Here is a 20,224-nt window from a genome sequence, read left to right on the forward strand (position 1 = left end):
TCAACCGCCCAACACTCTGAACCATACATCATAGATGGCCTTATTACAGTCTTATAAAATTTACCTTTCAAGTATAGGTGAAAAATATAAATAATTTCCAAGGAGGCTAAAATTAATTTTTTCTCTTCTTAAAAATATTTTTACAAAAAATATATATGATTTTTTTAATTTTATGTGGATTAATTTCCAGGCTAAGGCTAAGCATCCAAGTATCCAACCTTACCTTACCTGTTTTTAGGTATCGGTAACTATAGTTATAACTCAGCTATATTTACAAAAGTTTCAATATAGTATTTTCTAAATTATTTTTATTTTGATATCTTACTATCACAGCTGTCCTTAAGTAAGAAGCCATAGAGCCTCGCACTTGTTACAAATTGTGATAACACAGATGTTATTACAATTAATTTTGCTCAGGTCCTCACAAATTATAAGAATGTTATTACTCATTTTTATTGAATAAATGATAAAAATTATATAATATTCAAGATATTGTGAAAAATTGCAAGATACAAAATCATAGACTATTAATATGCTATGGTAGAGACAGGAAAAAAAATCACTGTTATGTGTAATAGAAGACTTAAAATAAAAATTTTTGCATGAAAAGTGAACTTTGCAATTTACATTAAAAATTTTTTTCTAATATACGAAATACAAATTACTTTCATGTAAAATAAAAAGTCTATGTACATGTCATTTCCGTTTTTAAATATAGTTAACTTTAAGTTCATCTGTGTATTATAGAAGAATATTATTAGTTTATTGATAGTAATACTTACATTTTACTTAAATACATTTGGCTTAGCCAAAAACTGAAGGGTTTGTAGCCCCCATTATTTTTTAATGCAAAATATTAAAATTTGTTTACGTCATTATTTTACTTATGTTATATTCATTATTTATACATTTCTAATGTCTGATTATGAACATTAATATCGTCTTCACTTTTAAGATAATCCTATTTTAGCCTAATATATTAAACTAAATTGTTGCGAGAACTCAATGATAACTTACTATATGAGATCTCATTGAAAATAACGTGCTATTTAACAATTTTTACATTTGTAGCACTGTAAGAAATATTCCAAAAATTCTCATGTGTCAGTATGATATTTTTAAAATATAAAGAAGTATTGTAAGTTTGACATAATTTATAAAAAATTCGTACACAAATATAAGATTTTTATCACTATTTATCGAAAATCCCTCTTACATTGTATGCGTTAAAAACTTTCAGTGCATGTATGATATTATTCAGAATTTTTTTTAGATTATGTCTTCTTCTATTCCTCGACTTTATCCCAACTACTTGGGGTCGGCCACCTCTATCCTTAACGATCATTTGACACAATCTCCCACATCAGCTGTCCTTATATCACATTCAATAAGATCCCTTCATATCTTTTTGGTCTACCTATACCTTTCCTTCTTTCATTTCCATAACTGTTGTCGCAACTTCCGATTCCATTATCCTCATAACATGACTAAACCATCTTAGTCTATTTTCTCTCATCTTTTCCATGATTGACGCTACACCTCTACTCACATTGTTTTATTAAAGTATATATCAAAATAAAATAGTACAAATGTCATAACTTATTGAAAATTGTCCCTTGTCGACACAATTATTATGAGTGACAGGATTATTCTGAGACTTTTCTGATTTTTTAAATATATCGAGATTTTCGGTAATAAAAGTGAAATTCGAAAAATTGTTCATAACATGTTATCATGTTTAGTTCAAATTTCAATTGTTGACATAGAGATTTTGGCATTCATTTATTTATACTGTACTTGTTTGATAAAAAAAACGATTTTGATAATAAAAAGGTTTTTATTTCGAGTGCAGTTAAGTAACTAATTATTAATAGTTAATAAATGTCATTTACGAGGAAATTACAATAATCGCTTGCCGCCGAGTGCTTAATGAACACATAGTAATTTTACAATAAATACCGTATATGAGGTACCACTGATGGGAGTATAAAGGTATCGTAGCCATAACTGGACATCTGCGTATGGTTTTAGATGTGTACTGAGCATCTACCGGCAGTCTGCGTTGTGCGCTCAGTGTATGCGTTCTGCGTACGAATATTGCGGTTAGTGCGTACTCTTGTGTGTGCTAGTGCGATTTTTATAATTTTCTGTGCTTTGGATATTTTTTGTGTAATTAAAAATTACGTTGTGTATGAGTGCGCGAGTTTAAGTTTTTTAATTAAACGCTTAAGTTTTGCTGTTGCCAGGAGTGACGCGCAGAGACCACCCTAAGATGGGGTCCTGCAAATATTTCATTCTTTTAGCTTTGGCTTTCACATCTTCATCGAAGGGTAAATAATTTTCTTACTTGTTAAATCCTATTATTTATTATCAACAATTATTAAAAATAAGATTGGGCATTATGCACGTAAACTACGGCTGTACTTTTTTACTGAATCCAATATAACAATTTTTTACTATTAAACTTGTACTAATTACATTTATTTACTTATTGTTACCCTGTTTTTTACTTTGAAAATTATGATAGAATTTTTTTATTTTATCAATTTCGATTTGAATTCTATATTATTTTATTAGTGGATGAAGAATAGTTTTATTAAAACTATTTTGTTATATTGTTAAATTTAGAAGATGATTTTGAAAACGTATTGCTGTTGGTTTGCCATGTAACTGTAGGTGATATTAAAACTGATTCTCTTGAAAACATTAACTTATTTCTATTACGTCATAGATCGTATTCAAAATAGTAAACGCTGTACTTTTGACCGACAGGAAGTTTCAGTTTTTACATGCATATAGTATACACTAGTATAATGAATGGGGTGAGCGTGTGAGTCATGAACCTCATCGACCGAATGGGGGCGTTCTGTTCTGATGCACATCATACGGAAGATATCTGAGAATTCCTGTACACCCTTGAATAAAATTAAATATAGACACAAATCCCTTTAAAATATCACTAGAAAATAGTATCATGTCTATTAATGTTTGTGTTGCATTAATTGTATAAAAATAATTTATAATGAATAAAAACTATTTGTTAGTGCTTATTTAATTATTTGTTTCTAAATATATAATCAAGAAAAAATTATTGACTAATAAAGAAAACAAATTAATCCATCTTGGTGTTTATTTTGAATATTATGTAGAATAATTTGATTTTCTGACAGCCTTAACGTTTATTTTTGTGTGTATACTTATTTTATTTGCCAGATATTTTTAATAATTAAATTTTCTTTTTCAAAGTAGTCAATTTGAATTAATGTCTATCAACACATAGATATCATATTTATAAAAATAAAATATTAATTAGAATATGAATATGAATATAAAATTAAGGTCACGAATAAAGTTTAATATGTTTAAATTTTCTTACTAAATTTTAATATTTTAATTTCGTAAATAATAATTTAATTTATAGTTTTTTTGAAAAAGAAATTAATTTATCAAGTTCAGATGTTATAAAAATATAAGCTCTTGAAGAATATATTCTAATAACCCATTACATTTGATTTTGAAAGATTTTTTCTTTTAATTTGGTTAAGTTGATAATCATTGACTTAAATATTGATAACGAATTGTCATTTAATTAAAAATTTTATGGAAATATGTTTATACAGTAAAATTTATATGTTACGCTAAAATAACAAGGCATTTTATAGATGTCATTATTTATTATATTATTTTAAACAAGATTAAATTCTAAATACTTTGAAATGTTTAATACATTTATAATAATTCAAAATAGTAAATTAAATCATATTTATTATAGTTAATTTCAATTCAAATTATTTTTATCTTAATCTATGTATTAAATGAAAAATACATTTTGTTAAAATATTTTTTATTAAATGTAAAATTTATACATTTTTACATAGAAGGTTCTAACTAAAAAGTAAAATCATATGCTAATTTCATTAATGTTTGTTATTGGAATTAAAATAGTGTACATCTTGAATTCCGCTGTAAGAGCAACCCTGTCTGGTCTGTGATCACGAGGCAGTAGTTCACTGGTCCCCACGTTCCCATGACAACTGCTGCTTGGATCCTGTTGCCGTCCAAAACAAAATCCTTAAAAAACGTCACCTATTTAGACATTCCAATATTTTCATAACGTCACGTGCGTTTGAATTTTCGTTTGTAGTACATTAAAGCATTACGGTTAGTTAACGTTTAATACAATAAAACATGTTAAGTTCTTTGATAAGGATTTCTACATTGAATTATTATTTATTAAACGTAATGTATTCTAGCGTATTCTTTCAGGTGTAGATATTAATGTCTGCGTTTTCCAGCACAAATTTTAATGAATTTATTATTTATAAAATACAGGATGGAATAGATATAACTATAGGTGGATAAATATGGCGGTGTTATAAATTGCCACTAGTACGAGTTGTTCCATATGCGTTATATATCCTCTTTATGTATTAAAATTTTTGTAATTCAATAATTACTCATTCCAAAATTGTGATAAACTTATTAATCATTTTTGTAAGAAAATTGCTTAACACTAGTTATTTTAATAATTTTGAAACATATAAATATATAGATGGAATACACAACCTTTATAACTTATGATCTATATAACATTTTATATATTTTTTTAAATTACACTATAGTTCTATATTTAAAATTGTTTTATATGATATTTTTAACAATTACAAAAAATAATTTTTTTATTATAATTTTTTTCAAGATTTAAAAATAGTCATTTTATAGATAAGTTATAAGGAAAAATTATGATACCGATAACTTTTATCTTAGTTCAGAAGTTACGTTTCTACAAAAATTTGATATTTAATAAATTTAGAATTTTTTTACGATTTTTCAATTGTACTAAACGTTTGTACACGTTTGTAAAAGACGGAAATAAATATTTATTTTATTTATTTACTGGCGACAGTAGCGATTTCTTTTCCATGAAAATTGGTAACGTTCAAATGAGCATCTGTAACCTGACGTCAAAACACAACAATAAGTAGAAAATTAAGTTAATAAAAAAAAAATGTTATCTAAAACATGTTAAGTTTTTTATTAAATTGGTTTATATTTCATAAATAAACGTTAATAATGAATAACCGCATTTATTATCAAATCTCCTAACAAAAAATATTGTATAATAATATGATATCAATAATAGAATCACCCAAATTAATAATTGTAATCACTGTTAACAATGCCAACCATTGAACATTAGTAGTTGACCTACGAAAATGTATCTAAAATTTTGTATAAAGATTCGAGATAATTATTTCTGTAAAAAGCTGGATACTATTAAAAAAATATATTATTTTATTACTTTATAAAAATAATAAAAAATATGACAAATACAGTCTAAGAACGCATAAATTATTAAAAAAATTTAGACAACAAATCTTAATGGTATTATATAAGTTATAAGAGTTGTCAGTTAGATCTGTCGCATTTTGTTTAATATAATATATTGTTTCTTATAAGTTTCTTATATATATTATTATAATAAAATCATTGATTTTTTTTTTTTTGGTAAACCATTTAATAAATAAGGGTTTTTTGTTTTGATGGATTTTTAAGTTATCGTTTTTGATAATAATAAAGTTTTTACACGTGTTTATCGGTTTTGACGTAATCTGGATCGAGGCCCTGATATTAAGGAACCCCTAATGTTTAAAGGTGTTTGAGAACTATTTTATTTTATTTTGTTGACTTATAACTTAGCGATCAAAACATTTATAGAAGTTTTTCTTAGTAGCATAAACACAGATAGTAATTTGAATTTCGCTTAAGTTCCAAAGATCAAAACATTTTTTTTAATGTAACTATTATACAATGATGTAATATGAATTATATTCATATATTTTTTTCTGATATCTATAGTATTTTAGCTATAGTTGTAGCCCTTTCGATGGTTATTTATTATTATTAACAGTATATCATTTTAGCATTAGTAATAGTGTGTGTTAAACTAGAAAAAATCATTAGACCCCGAGCAAAAATCCTGGCTACGTCTCTGACTATGATTAAAGTAAAATATACTTATTATATTGCACACTCGCAGCATTAAAATATAATATTAAAAAAAAACAGTACTTATTTATTCAATAATATTAGAAATGATTTTAATAATTATTTTCCTTACAAAATTTTAAAAGAATGGTGATATATGGTCGGAGGTGTTAATGTTATTCTTGGAAGTGCTTAGTAGTCAAAGCACCTCTGTAATTGCATTTATGCTTAGTAGATTGATAAAAATAATTTGCTCAACATCTAGACTTAAATATAGATAATGTAATAAGTTATATTCAAAAATAGTTTACGAAATTTTTTACACCGTTTTTCTATATTTGGTGCATCTCCTTCTGTATTAAGTGTGCATAGTTTATTTTATGTACACATGTTTTATGGATTGATTTCTTTCGTCACTTCAAAAGCTATAATAAATTATTTACACAACACTAGTTCAAATAATAGTTTGTATCCAAATAATCATTAATAGAGTAGTGGTCTATGTTGTCTTAGTAAACAAAAGTTTAATACATTTAAATTAATTTTTTTTATTTATTTACACAAGTTAAAAATTGTATTATATATACTTCTATTGGTATTCTTTTAAACTGAATGTGAAGACTGATAAATAAAAATTGCGGCAGTCTATTTGCTCTTATAATATGCCTAAACTGGTCTTTATAACAGTAAAAATATTATTAATTATTATGATGTTGGGTTTCGTAGTAGTCTCACTTATAAAGTCATTATTCAGCCATGTCTTAGATTATTAACTTTACTTATTAAGCCTCTATTGATAGATTGTAAATAAAGTTTAAAATGATATAATTGGAATACTTTTTTTTATAATTGTTACTTTTTTTAGAGTATTTTCTGAAGAATCTGAATTTGTTTTAAGTTTTAGCGTTGTCACATATGTGACAACCCTAAAATTTTTAAATCCTTTTAACTATATAGTCCAAAATATTTCAATTTTTTAGTGGTGCGTAAAATATTATCTCCTATTGCTTTGCAAGATAAATTTTGTTTACTTAAATTAAAATGTTTAAGCATTTGTTATTAAAATTAATAAATAAATTCAAAAATGTTTTGACTGAGTAGTATGTGTTGGATTATACAAAATTAGGTTAAAATATACTGTCACGAAAGCGTTAAATATTGATATTTTAACATTTTATTCCTCTAAGCTTAAGCATTTAACGTTACGCACGCATGAGATATGACTATCATGTACATAAATACTGTAAAACGTTGTGGTTTTAAGTTCAGTGGCACAACTCGTTTATAGTGCGTATATAAATGTGTACACCCTACGCAAGCGCGATTTGTTGGGAAATGTTGTATTTACTAGACTGGGAGAATTTTGCCCGCGAAACAGCATCCGCCCATAACAACATATCGATCACGTTCGAACTTTAGAAGGCGCGCGTCACAACACAAGTGAAATTGTCTGTACTTTCGTTATATCTTTTATTCATAATGAATTACATAACTATTGAAGTGTATTAAAACTGCTTATTTGATACTAGTGCCTTGTTCAACTATTGTCGATGTTATGATATTATTAAATTTGTAATAACTGAAAAACACGTGAGAACTTATCTCATTAAAATCTTAATACAAACGAATGTCTGAAAAAAATTTCCTTTATCAATTCAAAAGCTTGGAATACCATATCTATTTACAATATATTATTCAGGGTTGTTATTTATGATTAAATAATTTTTTTCTGAAGTTTCTTGATGTTCGTAGTCCATGTGAGGTCACAAACTTGATGTTTCAGTTTTAAATTTCGTTATGCTCGACCGCGTTTCGTGTAATCACCCGGTTTATTGTTCTTCAAACTACATAAACCACTCTAAAGATGTCTCCACTCTTAGTACTTATTTAAATAATAATAATTATTATAATATGGGCTGTCTGGTCGACCACGTTCATTTTGTNTAATTATTATAATATGGGCTGTCTAGTCGACCACGTTCATTTTGTTTTTAAAAATCGACATTATAACAATAGGTATCTAGAGACTTGAAAGAGTCAACCAACAATAATTTTTTTTACTAACTTATTAAGAGTGAAGTAATGTTTACTACTATTTATAGTTATCGATATTCGTCATACATAAGACTAAGCCATGGATCACCGATAATGTTTAACATTCCTACGAGAGATATGCCCCGCACTTCTAATATTACGTGACTCTCGTCACTGAGTTCTGTAGGAGATTTTTACGAAACTGAGAAGAACACACAAAAACCATGTAAAATATGTTTGAGTATTTTGTATACTTTTGTTTGATCCTTAAAATTATTAAGGTAGAGATTTGGTTTTATTATTACCCTAAATAATTGGCATATTAAAAAAATAAATCATTAAAACTTCGTAAATCATTTTTATTTTTATTATATTTCACGTGAATGGATATTTATTATAACCATACATTTATATATGTATATAAATTAATATAATTTATGTATATTGTTTATATTGATGTGTATAATTACTTAATTTTCCATCTAAAAAATGATTGATATTAATGTATTATAACAATTGTTATTACTGTGGTAAAATTATTGCTCCTCATATAATTTTCTAACCATTTTTAATTACTCTTGATGCGTCTATTTAGTGTGATTATTTACAGAATAAATCATTAAAATTTTAATACTATTATATTAAAATAATATTGAGATTTAGGTGCAATTTCAATAAAATTTTTGGAGGAGTTAATGTATATAATTTTTAGCTTCGATGCGAAGCGGAGAAGGTATTAATTTTACTATGATGTGTTTTTTTTATGTCTGTTGCCACTTTTTCTTAGCTCTCACTGGACCGATTTCTTTCAAAAATACGTCAAAAGATCACAAATCGTATCTAATTGAAGACATTACCCTTAAAAATTGAAATTTTCGAAATTTTTTCACTTTTTTTTCTTAAAACTTCCATAACTTTTTGAAAAATCAACGAATCAGCATAATTTTTTTTTATACTAAAACGTTAGATATCTATCTTTCATTTGATATCATTTTTTTGATAATCTATCACGTAACCTGCTCATTAGAGGGAATTTAAAATAGCAACTTTTTCAACTTAATTTTTGAAAATGTTCCGGAAATACTGCGTCCTTCAAACATATATCAAATTAAAGCTTATTTTATGTACTATAAAATGAAAAAAAAAATTGTCCCGACACTTTTTCTTCTACATTTAAACGGCTGCCGTAGTTAAAAAAAACACTATTTTTGTGTTAAAATTTTCGATTTTCGATTTTAAATTTTCAACTTAAAAATGCTATAACTTTTTGAAAAATGTATATATCAGCACAAATTTTTTTTTTCTAAATACATTATAAGTACATCTTTCATTTGACATACTTTTTATTAAAATTGGACAATTTCCCCTTATATAGGGGGCGTTCAAAACTTAAAATATTGTAAAAAACATAGATCTTTTTCAACTGAACTTTTGAAAATGTTCCGGAAATACTGCGTCCTTTAAACATATATCAAATCAAAGGTTATGTTATATACTATCAAATGAAAAAAAAAAATTTGTCCCGACATCTTATCTTCTATGTGCAAATGGCTGTCGAAAATTTAAAAAAAAATGTAATGTTTGCGATAAAAATTACATTTTATCGGGATGTTTTTTGTACTTAAAACTGCCATAACTTTTTCAAAAATGAACAAATAAAAATAATATTTTTTTGTATTGAAACCTTAGATATTTCCCTTTCATTTGATATAATTTTTTTTGAAAATCTAACACTTATTCTGCTCACTGGGGGGATTTAAAATAGTAACTTTTTTACAAAAAATAACTTTTTCAACTTAATTTTTGAAAATGTTCCGGAAATACTGCGTCCTTTAAACATATATCAAATTAAAGCTTATTTTATGTACTATAAAATGAAAAAAAAAAATTTGTCCCGACACTTTTTCTTCTACATTTAAACGGCTGCCGTAGTTAAAAAAACACTATTTTTGTGTTAAAATTTTCGATTTTCGATTTTAAATTTTCAACTTAAAAATGCTATAACTTTTTGAAAAATGTATATATCAGCACAAATTTTTTTTTTCTAAATACATTATAAGTACATCTTTCATTTGACATACTTTTTATTAAAATTGGACCATTTACCCTTATATAGGGGGCGTCAAAAACTTGAAATATTGTAAAAAACAAAGATCTTTTTCAACTTAATTTTTGAAAATGTTCCTGAAATACTGCGTCCTTTAAACAAATATCACATTAAAGCTTATTTTATGTAATATAAAATGAAAAAAAAAATTTGTCCTGACGACCTATCTTCTATGCGCAAATGGCTACCATATTAAAAATATGCTATTTTAACAAATTTTTATTTTTAATTAAACACTATCTACAAATTTGCATCGAAGTGTTTTTTTTGATAGTGATTTTAATCACTGTCAGATATCATCTATACTGGACCCAACTATGCCACGACCCCACTGTGCTGGGTTTTTTTTATAAATTAAACACTATCTACAGATTTGCATCGTAGCGTTTTTTCTCTCTAAATTAATTTTTTATACATGTAATTTTTCTGAAAATTTGAAGGGGCTTATTTTATTATTAGATTGGCTAAGCCACTCCGTGTTTATTAATTTACGCCTATAATGACGATCTTTTCTTATTAATTTCATACGTTATAATGTATTGGTTAATTAAAAAATAATATCAGGCGAATACAGCTAAATATGTAAAAACTATATTATATTGTGACTAATCAATATAAGTAAGTTTTTATATTGTAGACATTATCATTTTAATTACGGATAAACGTTTTAGCTTCTATAGAACGCTTTATATGCATGGTGTTTATGAAGGTACACGCTATGCGTTATATACATTCGATTCATGCGTATATACCTGACGAATAAACGAATAAACATCAACACGCATACTTGAATATAATATGCATACAGTGGCATGGCCAATAATTTATTAATAAAATATGATTACGAAAGCATTTTAACTCTTTTAAATAAGTGTCATTTTACCAATTTTTATTACTTGTTGTTCAATATTTAAGTACGTATAGGCTGTTGTTTGATGCAAGTCAATATAATATTTTGCGGAGGCGGCGGCGTCATTAGTTATATTAAATATTATACACCGACCACTATACTTCCATTAAAACTCTGTACCATCATAACCGAATAAACTAAAATGTAAACCCGTGACAGATGTTGGCTATCACGGCAGAACCTTGCAGCTGCTGGCAGTACTTGAATTTGTGCCCATACTCGCACGTCCGTCCGGGGGTGATGAGCTGGAAGCCAGGTGTTCTTTTCCACATGTGGGGGATCACTAACGCAGACAAATCTGGATCCGTATATAAGATTATTGTTGAATTGTACCTGCTATGTTCACCTGACATATTTTTTAAACACTCTCACGAATACGTGTGTTTAGTAATAAAAACAACGAATTTTATTTAGTTTCATATAAAATATTAAATGTTTTTTCATACTGGTACTCTCGTACATGGTTTGATAGAGTAATAAGGTAATGCAACTGCTCATTATGAAGATTACAGCCGACCAATGCGGCACGTCCATGGTGGTAATATTTGAGGACAATGCTATACAGAATTGTATTGTTTTAATCATGATATTCAACTTAATAATGAAGTAACAGTATAATGTATAATAAAATTTCATTGGCATGAGTGTGGATAATATCTAACGTAAAATAACACTATTATTTTAAATACATTCATCTTTATCCTTTGGTATTTTTGCACAAGATTTATGTATTTTGATTCACGGAAAAATCGTTAAAAAAAAAAAAATGCTCAATAATATAGTATTTTAATTGACAAAAATGAAAAAAATGTTGATTATGTTATACTTTTAGCAATGGTATTTAATTTGGCTATGTACTGTTGTCTATTCAACTTTTTTTNAAATGTTGATTATGTTATACGTTTAACAATGGTATTTCATTTGGCTATGTACTGTTGTCTATTCAACTTTATTTTTAAGATTAAATTGGTGTAAGGAAATTTATACTACCATACAGCGTGTTTAGTTTATAATTTTAAGGTATTGACTCGTAATATGATTTAATTATGAGTAACTATGGATAATATTATTATACTGTTGAAGATATGCAACATCGTATAACAGCTACATGTAAGCATGAGTTTCCGTTCGCGTTTAATTTAACTCACATATTAATTTGCTAACCTTGGATTTACACAGAGGAAGGTTTGTGTTACAGATAATAATTGTAATCATTTATAGTACATAAAAAAAAGTTGACTATAATAATATTATATCATTATTTTTTTATCATTCAACTATGTTGTTGTTATAAGCCTGTTTATTCGATGTTTAATTTTACTAAATTAATTGATAAAATCGTGTTAATGAAAAGTAATACGTCGTGGAACGTCTATTGCTAAATATTGTATTGCCAATTAAATCTTAATAAATGATTGTACAAGTATATTACATCATTATGTAAATTAAGTTTTATCATTATTTCTGTTGTTATTCTTATGTTCTCCTTATTTTGACATAAGTTCGTTTAAACGTATATAAATATTATAAATCCTTTCGTTTTGATCTTTATTATTCTTAATATTATTTTTTTATATGTATTAATTAAAATAGCTGTTTGGCGTAATTTTTTTCAAATAAATAAATAATCTATGTTACATATTTTGATACGATTATATCTCATAAAAATTTGTTGATTTTACAGTGTTGGAAATATCTACCGTTATAAATATTATAAAAATAATAATAATGTAGGCACACAAGGCAATTTAACCGCGCGCGATCTATTGCATTAAATTAAATATGAATATTTTTTGTGGCTGCATGCTAAGATGAATACGGAAGGAGAACACAAGGAGCACGTTTCTCATCCCCAAACTATCGTTCATATTTTGTTTTTAAAAACAAAAAATAAAATGGTCTTTTTAATTGATATAATGTGTTTTGAGATGACTAAAAATTTGTTGGGCTCCTTTTTGAAAGAATTTTGGATTCGCCCCTAGATAGACACTGTTTGAAGTAGCGCAGTTTTTATAATGTGAACACCATTTTAATCCACTAACTTAATTTCATGCGGTTTGAATACCTAATGTGTAAGTTCCTTGAGATTTAGAAGATCTAGAAAAGGGGAGGAACGGGATAGTGTTTAGCGAAGCTCTATTTTTACCATAATGCACAGATAACAATTCTTCTACGTTGCGCACCTTGGTTCTCTATAACAACTTAAAAAGTAATAATACAACATTGTTTATCGACCTGTCAAATTTTTATTTAGACCGTTTCCATTTAATAATAAAAAAATAATAGGTTCTTATTTAATTTTCGAGAATTAACTTTATAATTTACACTTAGGAATAATTTTTTTTGCAATATACTTTATATTTACAATGTTTTATAAGAATTAATTAAATTTTAATTAAACAGTCAATAGTAAAAAGTATTTCAAATATAATTTGGAAAAAAATTTATTTTTGTTTGAAAAATCAATTTATCCAAAATTTGTTAATGCAAGTATAAATACTAATGTACGTACAAATGAAAAAATATGTATTACTGTTACATTTAATTCCTATTCTATATTTTACCATCTATCACAAAGACTATTTTAGAGTTTCGGTTTTAAATTTTATCAAATAAAATCAAATATTGGTTAAGATACTTAATATTTTAAACAACAGTATATTTATAATATTAACCATACCATTAGTTACTGATACAAGAAATGAATAACATTAAAATCGTTTTTGTCTTTAATTACCATCAAAAATATTATATGTTATTATAATTAGGAATAGAACTAAAGAAATTGTCTTTAAGTTTAACCTATCTTTTCTTTGTTTATTGTAAAAATGTATTTGATTTATAAAATAATTTTATTATATTCAAAGGTTTTATTTTATGAGTTCGCTTAAAGTTTTTAAGAACTTTCAAGTATTAAATTCTTTAAAGCAATAATGTTATTGAATGATAACAGTGTTTTGACAAAGTAGTTTTCGATTTTATAAATTTTTAGTATTAATATATTATGAAAATAGTTTTATCGTGTACGATATACTGAAGATAATATGTATCAATTTAATTATAGGTCAAGTTTTTTACATCCTTCTTTTTAAACAACTTTAATAACACGACAATAACGTTTTAATAATACAAACATATGTGTTAACTATTAACGACTAAATGAGTTCAATTGTGTTCTCTATTATACGCCCAATTATTTCTTTATAGATATTATTAATCTAATATCACTATTATTATCAAAACATTTAACAAAATGATATATGTATGTTTCTGTATACACAAAATTATTTATGTGCTAACAAGCGCTCAGGAAAAATAATTATTAATTAAAATTCTTTTATAATATTATGAATAATATTTATTGATAAAATAATAATTTTGTTTGAGAATTGTTTGCAGAATATTTGAGTCTGACGTTGGGTTCTACACAAAACTTTTGTTTACTATATATTTTTAGTTTATAAATTTATTTTGTAGGTGAATTATTTATTTTATTGAATAAATTATTAAAATTATGAACTATTAAAATTTTAATTGTTTAGATATGTTAGTTAAAACTTTTAGTTATAAATATTAAATATTAATTTAAATAAATAAATTTTATATTAAAATATGCTTCTTATAAAATAAAAATGTGTCGTATTAAATCAAAATACATAACTTTTAAAATTTTCTATTATTTATGAATACTAGATACAATAAAAATAAAGTATAAGTATTTTACATAATGACACCATTAAAGGTACATAGAAATCAATCAGTATCATTTTTATACTTGTTTTATGTATAGGTTTATGATTAATATAAAATTAAATTATATAATTAGTTATTTAAATAAATTTTATTTTTTGTAATACATAGGAAATTTCTAAAGAAGCTTCTTTTTTAAATAACTTTAAACTTAAAAATGCCTAAATAATTTTTCATAGTATACAAAATTAATGTATAATGGGTTCTTAGTTTTAGCTGAAGATGATACAACTATGGGTCCGATGTTTATTAAAGAACCAGAGAACCGAGTAGACTTTTCAAATACTACTGGAGCTACAGTTGAATGTACAGCAAGAGGAAGCCCTAGGCCAGAAATCATATGGATTAGAGCCGATGGTACTGCTGTTGGAGACGTCCCTGGATTGCGGCAGGTAATAATAAATTATTAATTTTTAAATTAATTAAATATTTTAAACAAAAAAGGAAAAGGTATTATGTATTTAGAACTACGATTTTATTTACACATTTTTTTAAATATTTTACAACTAGTTATTACTTAGATATGAATTATTAATTAAAAATGTANGTTATTACTTAGATATGAGTTATTAATTAAAAATGTATTTTTTTAAAACTAATTTTCGTTAAACTAATATTATTCCTTTAGATCAAAAAGATAAGTGTTATGAGGTATGGGTCTCAGGTTAAGGACTTAGGTTGTTGAACTTATTAACCTTCTAGAGAAAAGGGAAAAGTAGGTGACAGAAACATTTTTATTTTTGGATCGTATGATGAGAAAATTTAGAACAGCGTTTTATTTCTATAATCTTGCGTTATTTTGAAGTATTTAAGTCTGTTCCAAAATTATCTTTTAGATTTGTACTAATATTATTTTATTATAAGAATATTATTTTTATAAATAATTTAAAAGCAAACTGAATTTATGCAGAGAAATATATTTACTTAAAATAATAAAATAATGACTTGTAATTAGATAACAGATTTATTAGAAAATAAATAGTTAGTACTTTAATATTTTTATGATTTACACATTACACTAACATTTTAAAAATTTTTTATAAGTTGTCTTAGACTAATTAAGTAATTTAGTATTCAAATAATATTTAGTCAATTATTTAAANCTTAGACCAATTAAGTAATTTAGTATTCAAATAATATTTAGTCAATTATTTAAAGATATTTCATCATTTAAAATAGGTAAAAGGTGACGGAAATTTAGTATTTCCGCCTTTTCGGGCTGAGGATTATAGGCAAGACGTTCACGCCCAAGTATATATTTGTATGGCCAAAAATCGCGTTGGAGTAATACATTCCAGAGATGTGAATGTTCGAGCTGGTGTGTATTTATAATAAACATTATACCATACATTCTCAAATTTTGTTTAATACTGAAACGAATAAAGCTTAATTTGTTTTTGTTCAAATAATTAATTAATCGATAATTACATTGACACATGGTTAAACACAAAAACTATTTATATTTATAATGCAATTGTTATCTATTATTTTGAAAATTGCGAATTAAGCTTTCAGTATTTTTGTGTCTCACAAACTTGCACTTATTTATTTATAACTTCATTTTAAATAGATTTCAAATGATTAATATAACTAATAACTATAACATAAATTCCTTTCAATATTTTAAATATTATATATAATAATAATACATAGCAAATTACACCTCGTAATATTTTAGCCCTTCAAAATGAAATTAATTTCTCAGTGGGACAGAAATATACTATCTATATTTAATTATTAGCTGGTATTTGGTCAGAATCCTAAAACAATGATCACGATAATGATTAATTATTATAAGTACATTAATAAATTGTTTAATTATTATTTTATTGTTTAGATAGCTTAAATAGTTTAATTTATAGTAAGCACTGTTTTGGAAAATAATACTCACAACAATGACGTTTTATTAAAAAATATTATTATAAGATACTTTATTAAAGTCAAATTATTATTATGTCTAAAAATATTTTTTATTAGTTAAAACGATGTTTTTTTTATTTTTTATTAAATACATAGTGTCATGCCACACAAGGAAACCAAATATTTAACCAAAATGTTTATAATTTTAGAAAAGAATTCCAGCCAAGTGCCAGCTAATGTTCAGTGTAAATATTAATATTAATACTTTTTAGGTATACGTACAAGATACTTTCAAAATCTCTTTCAAGGAAATAAAATAATTTGTTTTATTTAAATTCTTATTTTAAAAGGTTTATTTGCAACTTAACGAAAATCATATACCTATGACAAATAAAAGAATAAAAAAATGATATATATATATCATCATTAGTTATTTTTCAACAATTAATGATTTTTTTGTAAATTAATTTATATGTATAAAATAAACATCTATAAAATACACTTAAGTGAATTAGCTTATTAATTCATGGGTCAATTTGATTCACTACATGTATTTATTTATAAACAGCTAATTAAATACAATTATTACACTTTAATTTTGAAATTGTCTTGTACAATGTTAATGATTTTTTTTTATTACAGCGATGTTAAATTCTACAATAGTAAATACTTATGCTTTTACATCATTATTGTTTTTAGAGANGAGTGAATTAGCTAATTAATTCATGGGTCAATTTGATTCACTACATGTATTTATTTATAAACAGTTAATTAAATACAATTATTACATTTTAATTTTGAAATTGTCTTGTACGATGTTAATGATTTTTTTTATTACAGCGTTGTTAAATTCTACAATAGTAAATACTTATGGTTTTACATCATTATTGTTTTTAGAGATACAAACAATATTTGATAACGAAAGTATAAATTGTAACATTTGTTACTTAAGTTTTATGAAATATCTATTTGTTAGTGGTTGCTCAAAGTTATGAAATTGACGTTATAAAAGAGTTTGCTATAAGAGGTAATTCAGCTCTGATGAAATGTCAAGTACCATCCTATGTTTCTGACTTCGTACAAGTGGTATCTTGGATTACTGGAGATTTGGAATATGTTTTAGGATCAGAGTATGGTAGGGATATTTACTAATGTGAATTGTCTGGTTCTTTTCGAATAGATGGTCTTATTTGTATAAGCACCTTTTAAAAACGTCATTTCCTCAAATTTTACATTAATTTTTTCGTATTCAAAAAAGTTCCTTTATATTGATAAACGTGTGTGCAGTGATGTAATTATAAAAGGGATTTAAATGTCACACCCCCCATTTTGCTATTTGAAAATTATCTAGTTGAAGTATTAATTTGTTTGTTTGTTGGGCACGAAGAAAATATTGACGTTTTTCATTCATGTTAAAATCCAAATTACGTCATCATGTATGCTTGTTCAAGTTCTCATAAATGTATCTTAAAATAATTTGGCATATTATACACAGTTACTATAACTTTATTTTTAACAGTCTTAAAAAAAATGTCCGAGTTTTTACATACATTACTGGATGTATTTAATGAATATGGCGTAAGGATAAATTTTGATAAATAGTGATAAAAATGCTATATTTATGACGAATTTTCTATACTTTATGTGAAAATTATACTATTTATGTGTAAAATTAACTTGTACATCAAAAATAGCATACTGACGTATGATAATTTTTTGGATCATTTATTATAGTGAATATAAAATTTTGAAAACTTTTCGAATGGTTTAATTTTTTGTCTTTTTCAATAATATGTATACTGTCACGTTATTATAGTCGTTACACAAGCGTACGATACTGATGTCAATAAGGCATATGTGATTCGAGGAAATTCAGTTATTATGAAATGCGAAACTCCGTCGTATGTTTCCGATTTTCTATCTGTGATTTCATGGCACACTGACACAGAAGAAATATTCTATCCGGGGTTTGAAAATGGTATTAAATTTGTTTATGTGCAAAAAACACAAATTTAAAATTATATATTGTGATAATATTATGAACTATTGATATTCATGTATGGAAAAAATTCTACTCAACTATTTTTTTAATGATACCCAAACGTACCCTTCCAAAACAAGTTATTGTGTAACATGATATAATTTTTGTCGATATTGTATTATCATAGCTGTGAGTCAATATTATGAAGTAGACGTTAATAAAGAACCAGTGATAAGAGGTAATTCAGTAGTAATGAAATGTGGTATACCTTCATTTGTTGCGGATTACATCTCCGTATTGTCTTGGCATACCGAAAAAGGTGAAAATTTTTACCCAGGAACTGATTACGGTATCTATACAAATATAGTTATATGAGTTATCTTATCCATTGTGTTTATGAGAGAGTATGAAAGAAATCCTTAGAGTAACATACATTATTCCTTTTTTTTGTGATCCGCAAAAATTTTATTTAGTGACTATTTATTTAAATTACTTATATATAAATATATATTTATTTTGTTCTTTGTATTTTATAATTGCGTATAGTAATTGAGGAACCTTATAGAAGTGAAGTGAATAATGAATATGTGATTCGAGGTAACTCAGTTGTGCTTAAGTGTAGCATTCCACCATTTATCGCTGATTTTGTATCAGTTGTATCTTGGCAAGATGACAACAACAATGTATATGAAAACTCTTTTATCAATGGCGTTACATTGAATCTGACTAATCATGGTATCATTTACAAAATATAATATTGTGTGAATGGATTATATTTGTCAAGTTTCCTTTTTTTTTTTGAACTACCCTACACTATATTTTATTAAATTTTTTATATTCATTAAAGTTTTATTTTAATAATGTGTCATTTATTTAGTTCTTGCTGAACCTTATAGAAGTGACGTAAGTCCAGAATATGCGATTCGTGGAAATTCAGTATTATTTAAATGCAATATTCCTCCTTTTGTGTCTGATTATGTCAGTGTAGTTTCATGGGAAGATGATGCTGGTTTCGTTTATCATAGTGACAACAAATATAAAGTCACAGATTACGGTATAACAGAAATACAAATTGACTCTCCGTATAATGAATGTGTGATTTAATACAATCAAATTTTCCTTTTCGTCCTTTTTTTTAATACTTCAAAAATTTTATTACGGAATGAGCTAGTTGTCTTTTATCTTAGTAAAATATTAGAATATAATTATTTTTTATGTTTTTTTCAATAAAAATTAAACATTTAAAGTAATTCAAGAACCTTACAGAAGTGATGTAGGATTATCTCTGATTATGCTATCAGAGGAAATTAGGTTGTTTTAAAATGTGATGTATCACCTTTCATTGTTGATTTTGTATCCGTTATATCGTAGCATGATGACACTGGAAATGCTTTTTTTACTATGTCTACTCAGTATGATGGTATTTGCAAATTAGATCATATCCATAAATATGACGAATAAATGGTATCTAATTTTTATTATTATGACTGCGCGCTCTTTTGTTTCCTAAATATATGTTGAATATCACACTAGTCTTTTAGTGTTAAATTGTAATGTTAGACATCTTAAAGGGAGTGTAACATGCGATATTTTA

At 25.5% G+C, this 20,224-nt stretch overlaps 1 protein-coding gene across 50 annotated transcripts in view; it reads left to right on the top strand.

The window, feature by feature from the left end:
* The first annotated feature begins 2,044 nt into the window (after positions 1–2,044).
* LOC126894099 (cell adhesion molecule Dscam2) overlaps positions 2,045–20,224 on the top strand; it is a 60,269-nt gene continuing 42,089 nt past the window's right edge. For 21 of the 50 annotated variants that reach the window (XM_050664807.1, XM_050664810.1, XM_050664806.1 and 18 more), the window contains exons 1-4: positions 2,045–2,330; positions 15,000–15,181; positions 15,969–16,107; positions 19,177–19,365. In XM_050664807.1, coding sequence (XP_050520764.1) covers positions 2,273–2,330; positions 15,000–15,181; positions 15,969–16,107; positions 19,177–19,365 — 568 coding nt within the window. In that variant the 5' untranslated portion in view covers positions 2,045–2,272. Of the gene's footprint in view, positions 2,331–14,999; positions 15,182–15,968; positions 16,108–17,625; positions 17,785–18,817; positions 18,980–19,176; positions 19,366–20,224 lie in introns of all 50 variants that reach the window. The other 29 variants (XM_050664814.1, XM_050664816.1, XM_050664839.1 and 26 more) reach the window with 3 other exon arrangements.

Source organism: Daktulosphaira vitifoliae, unplaced genomic scaffold, assembly GCF_025091365.1.
Source record: "Daktulosphaira vitifoliae isolate Bord-2020 unplaced genomic scaffold, ASM2509136v1 Scaffold_1, whole genome shotgun sequence".
In the NCBI taxonomy this organism is placed as follows: Eukaryota; Metazoa; Arthropoda; class Insecta; order Hemiptera; family Phylloxeridae; genus Daktulosphaira; species Daktulosphaira vitifoliae.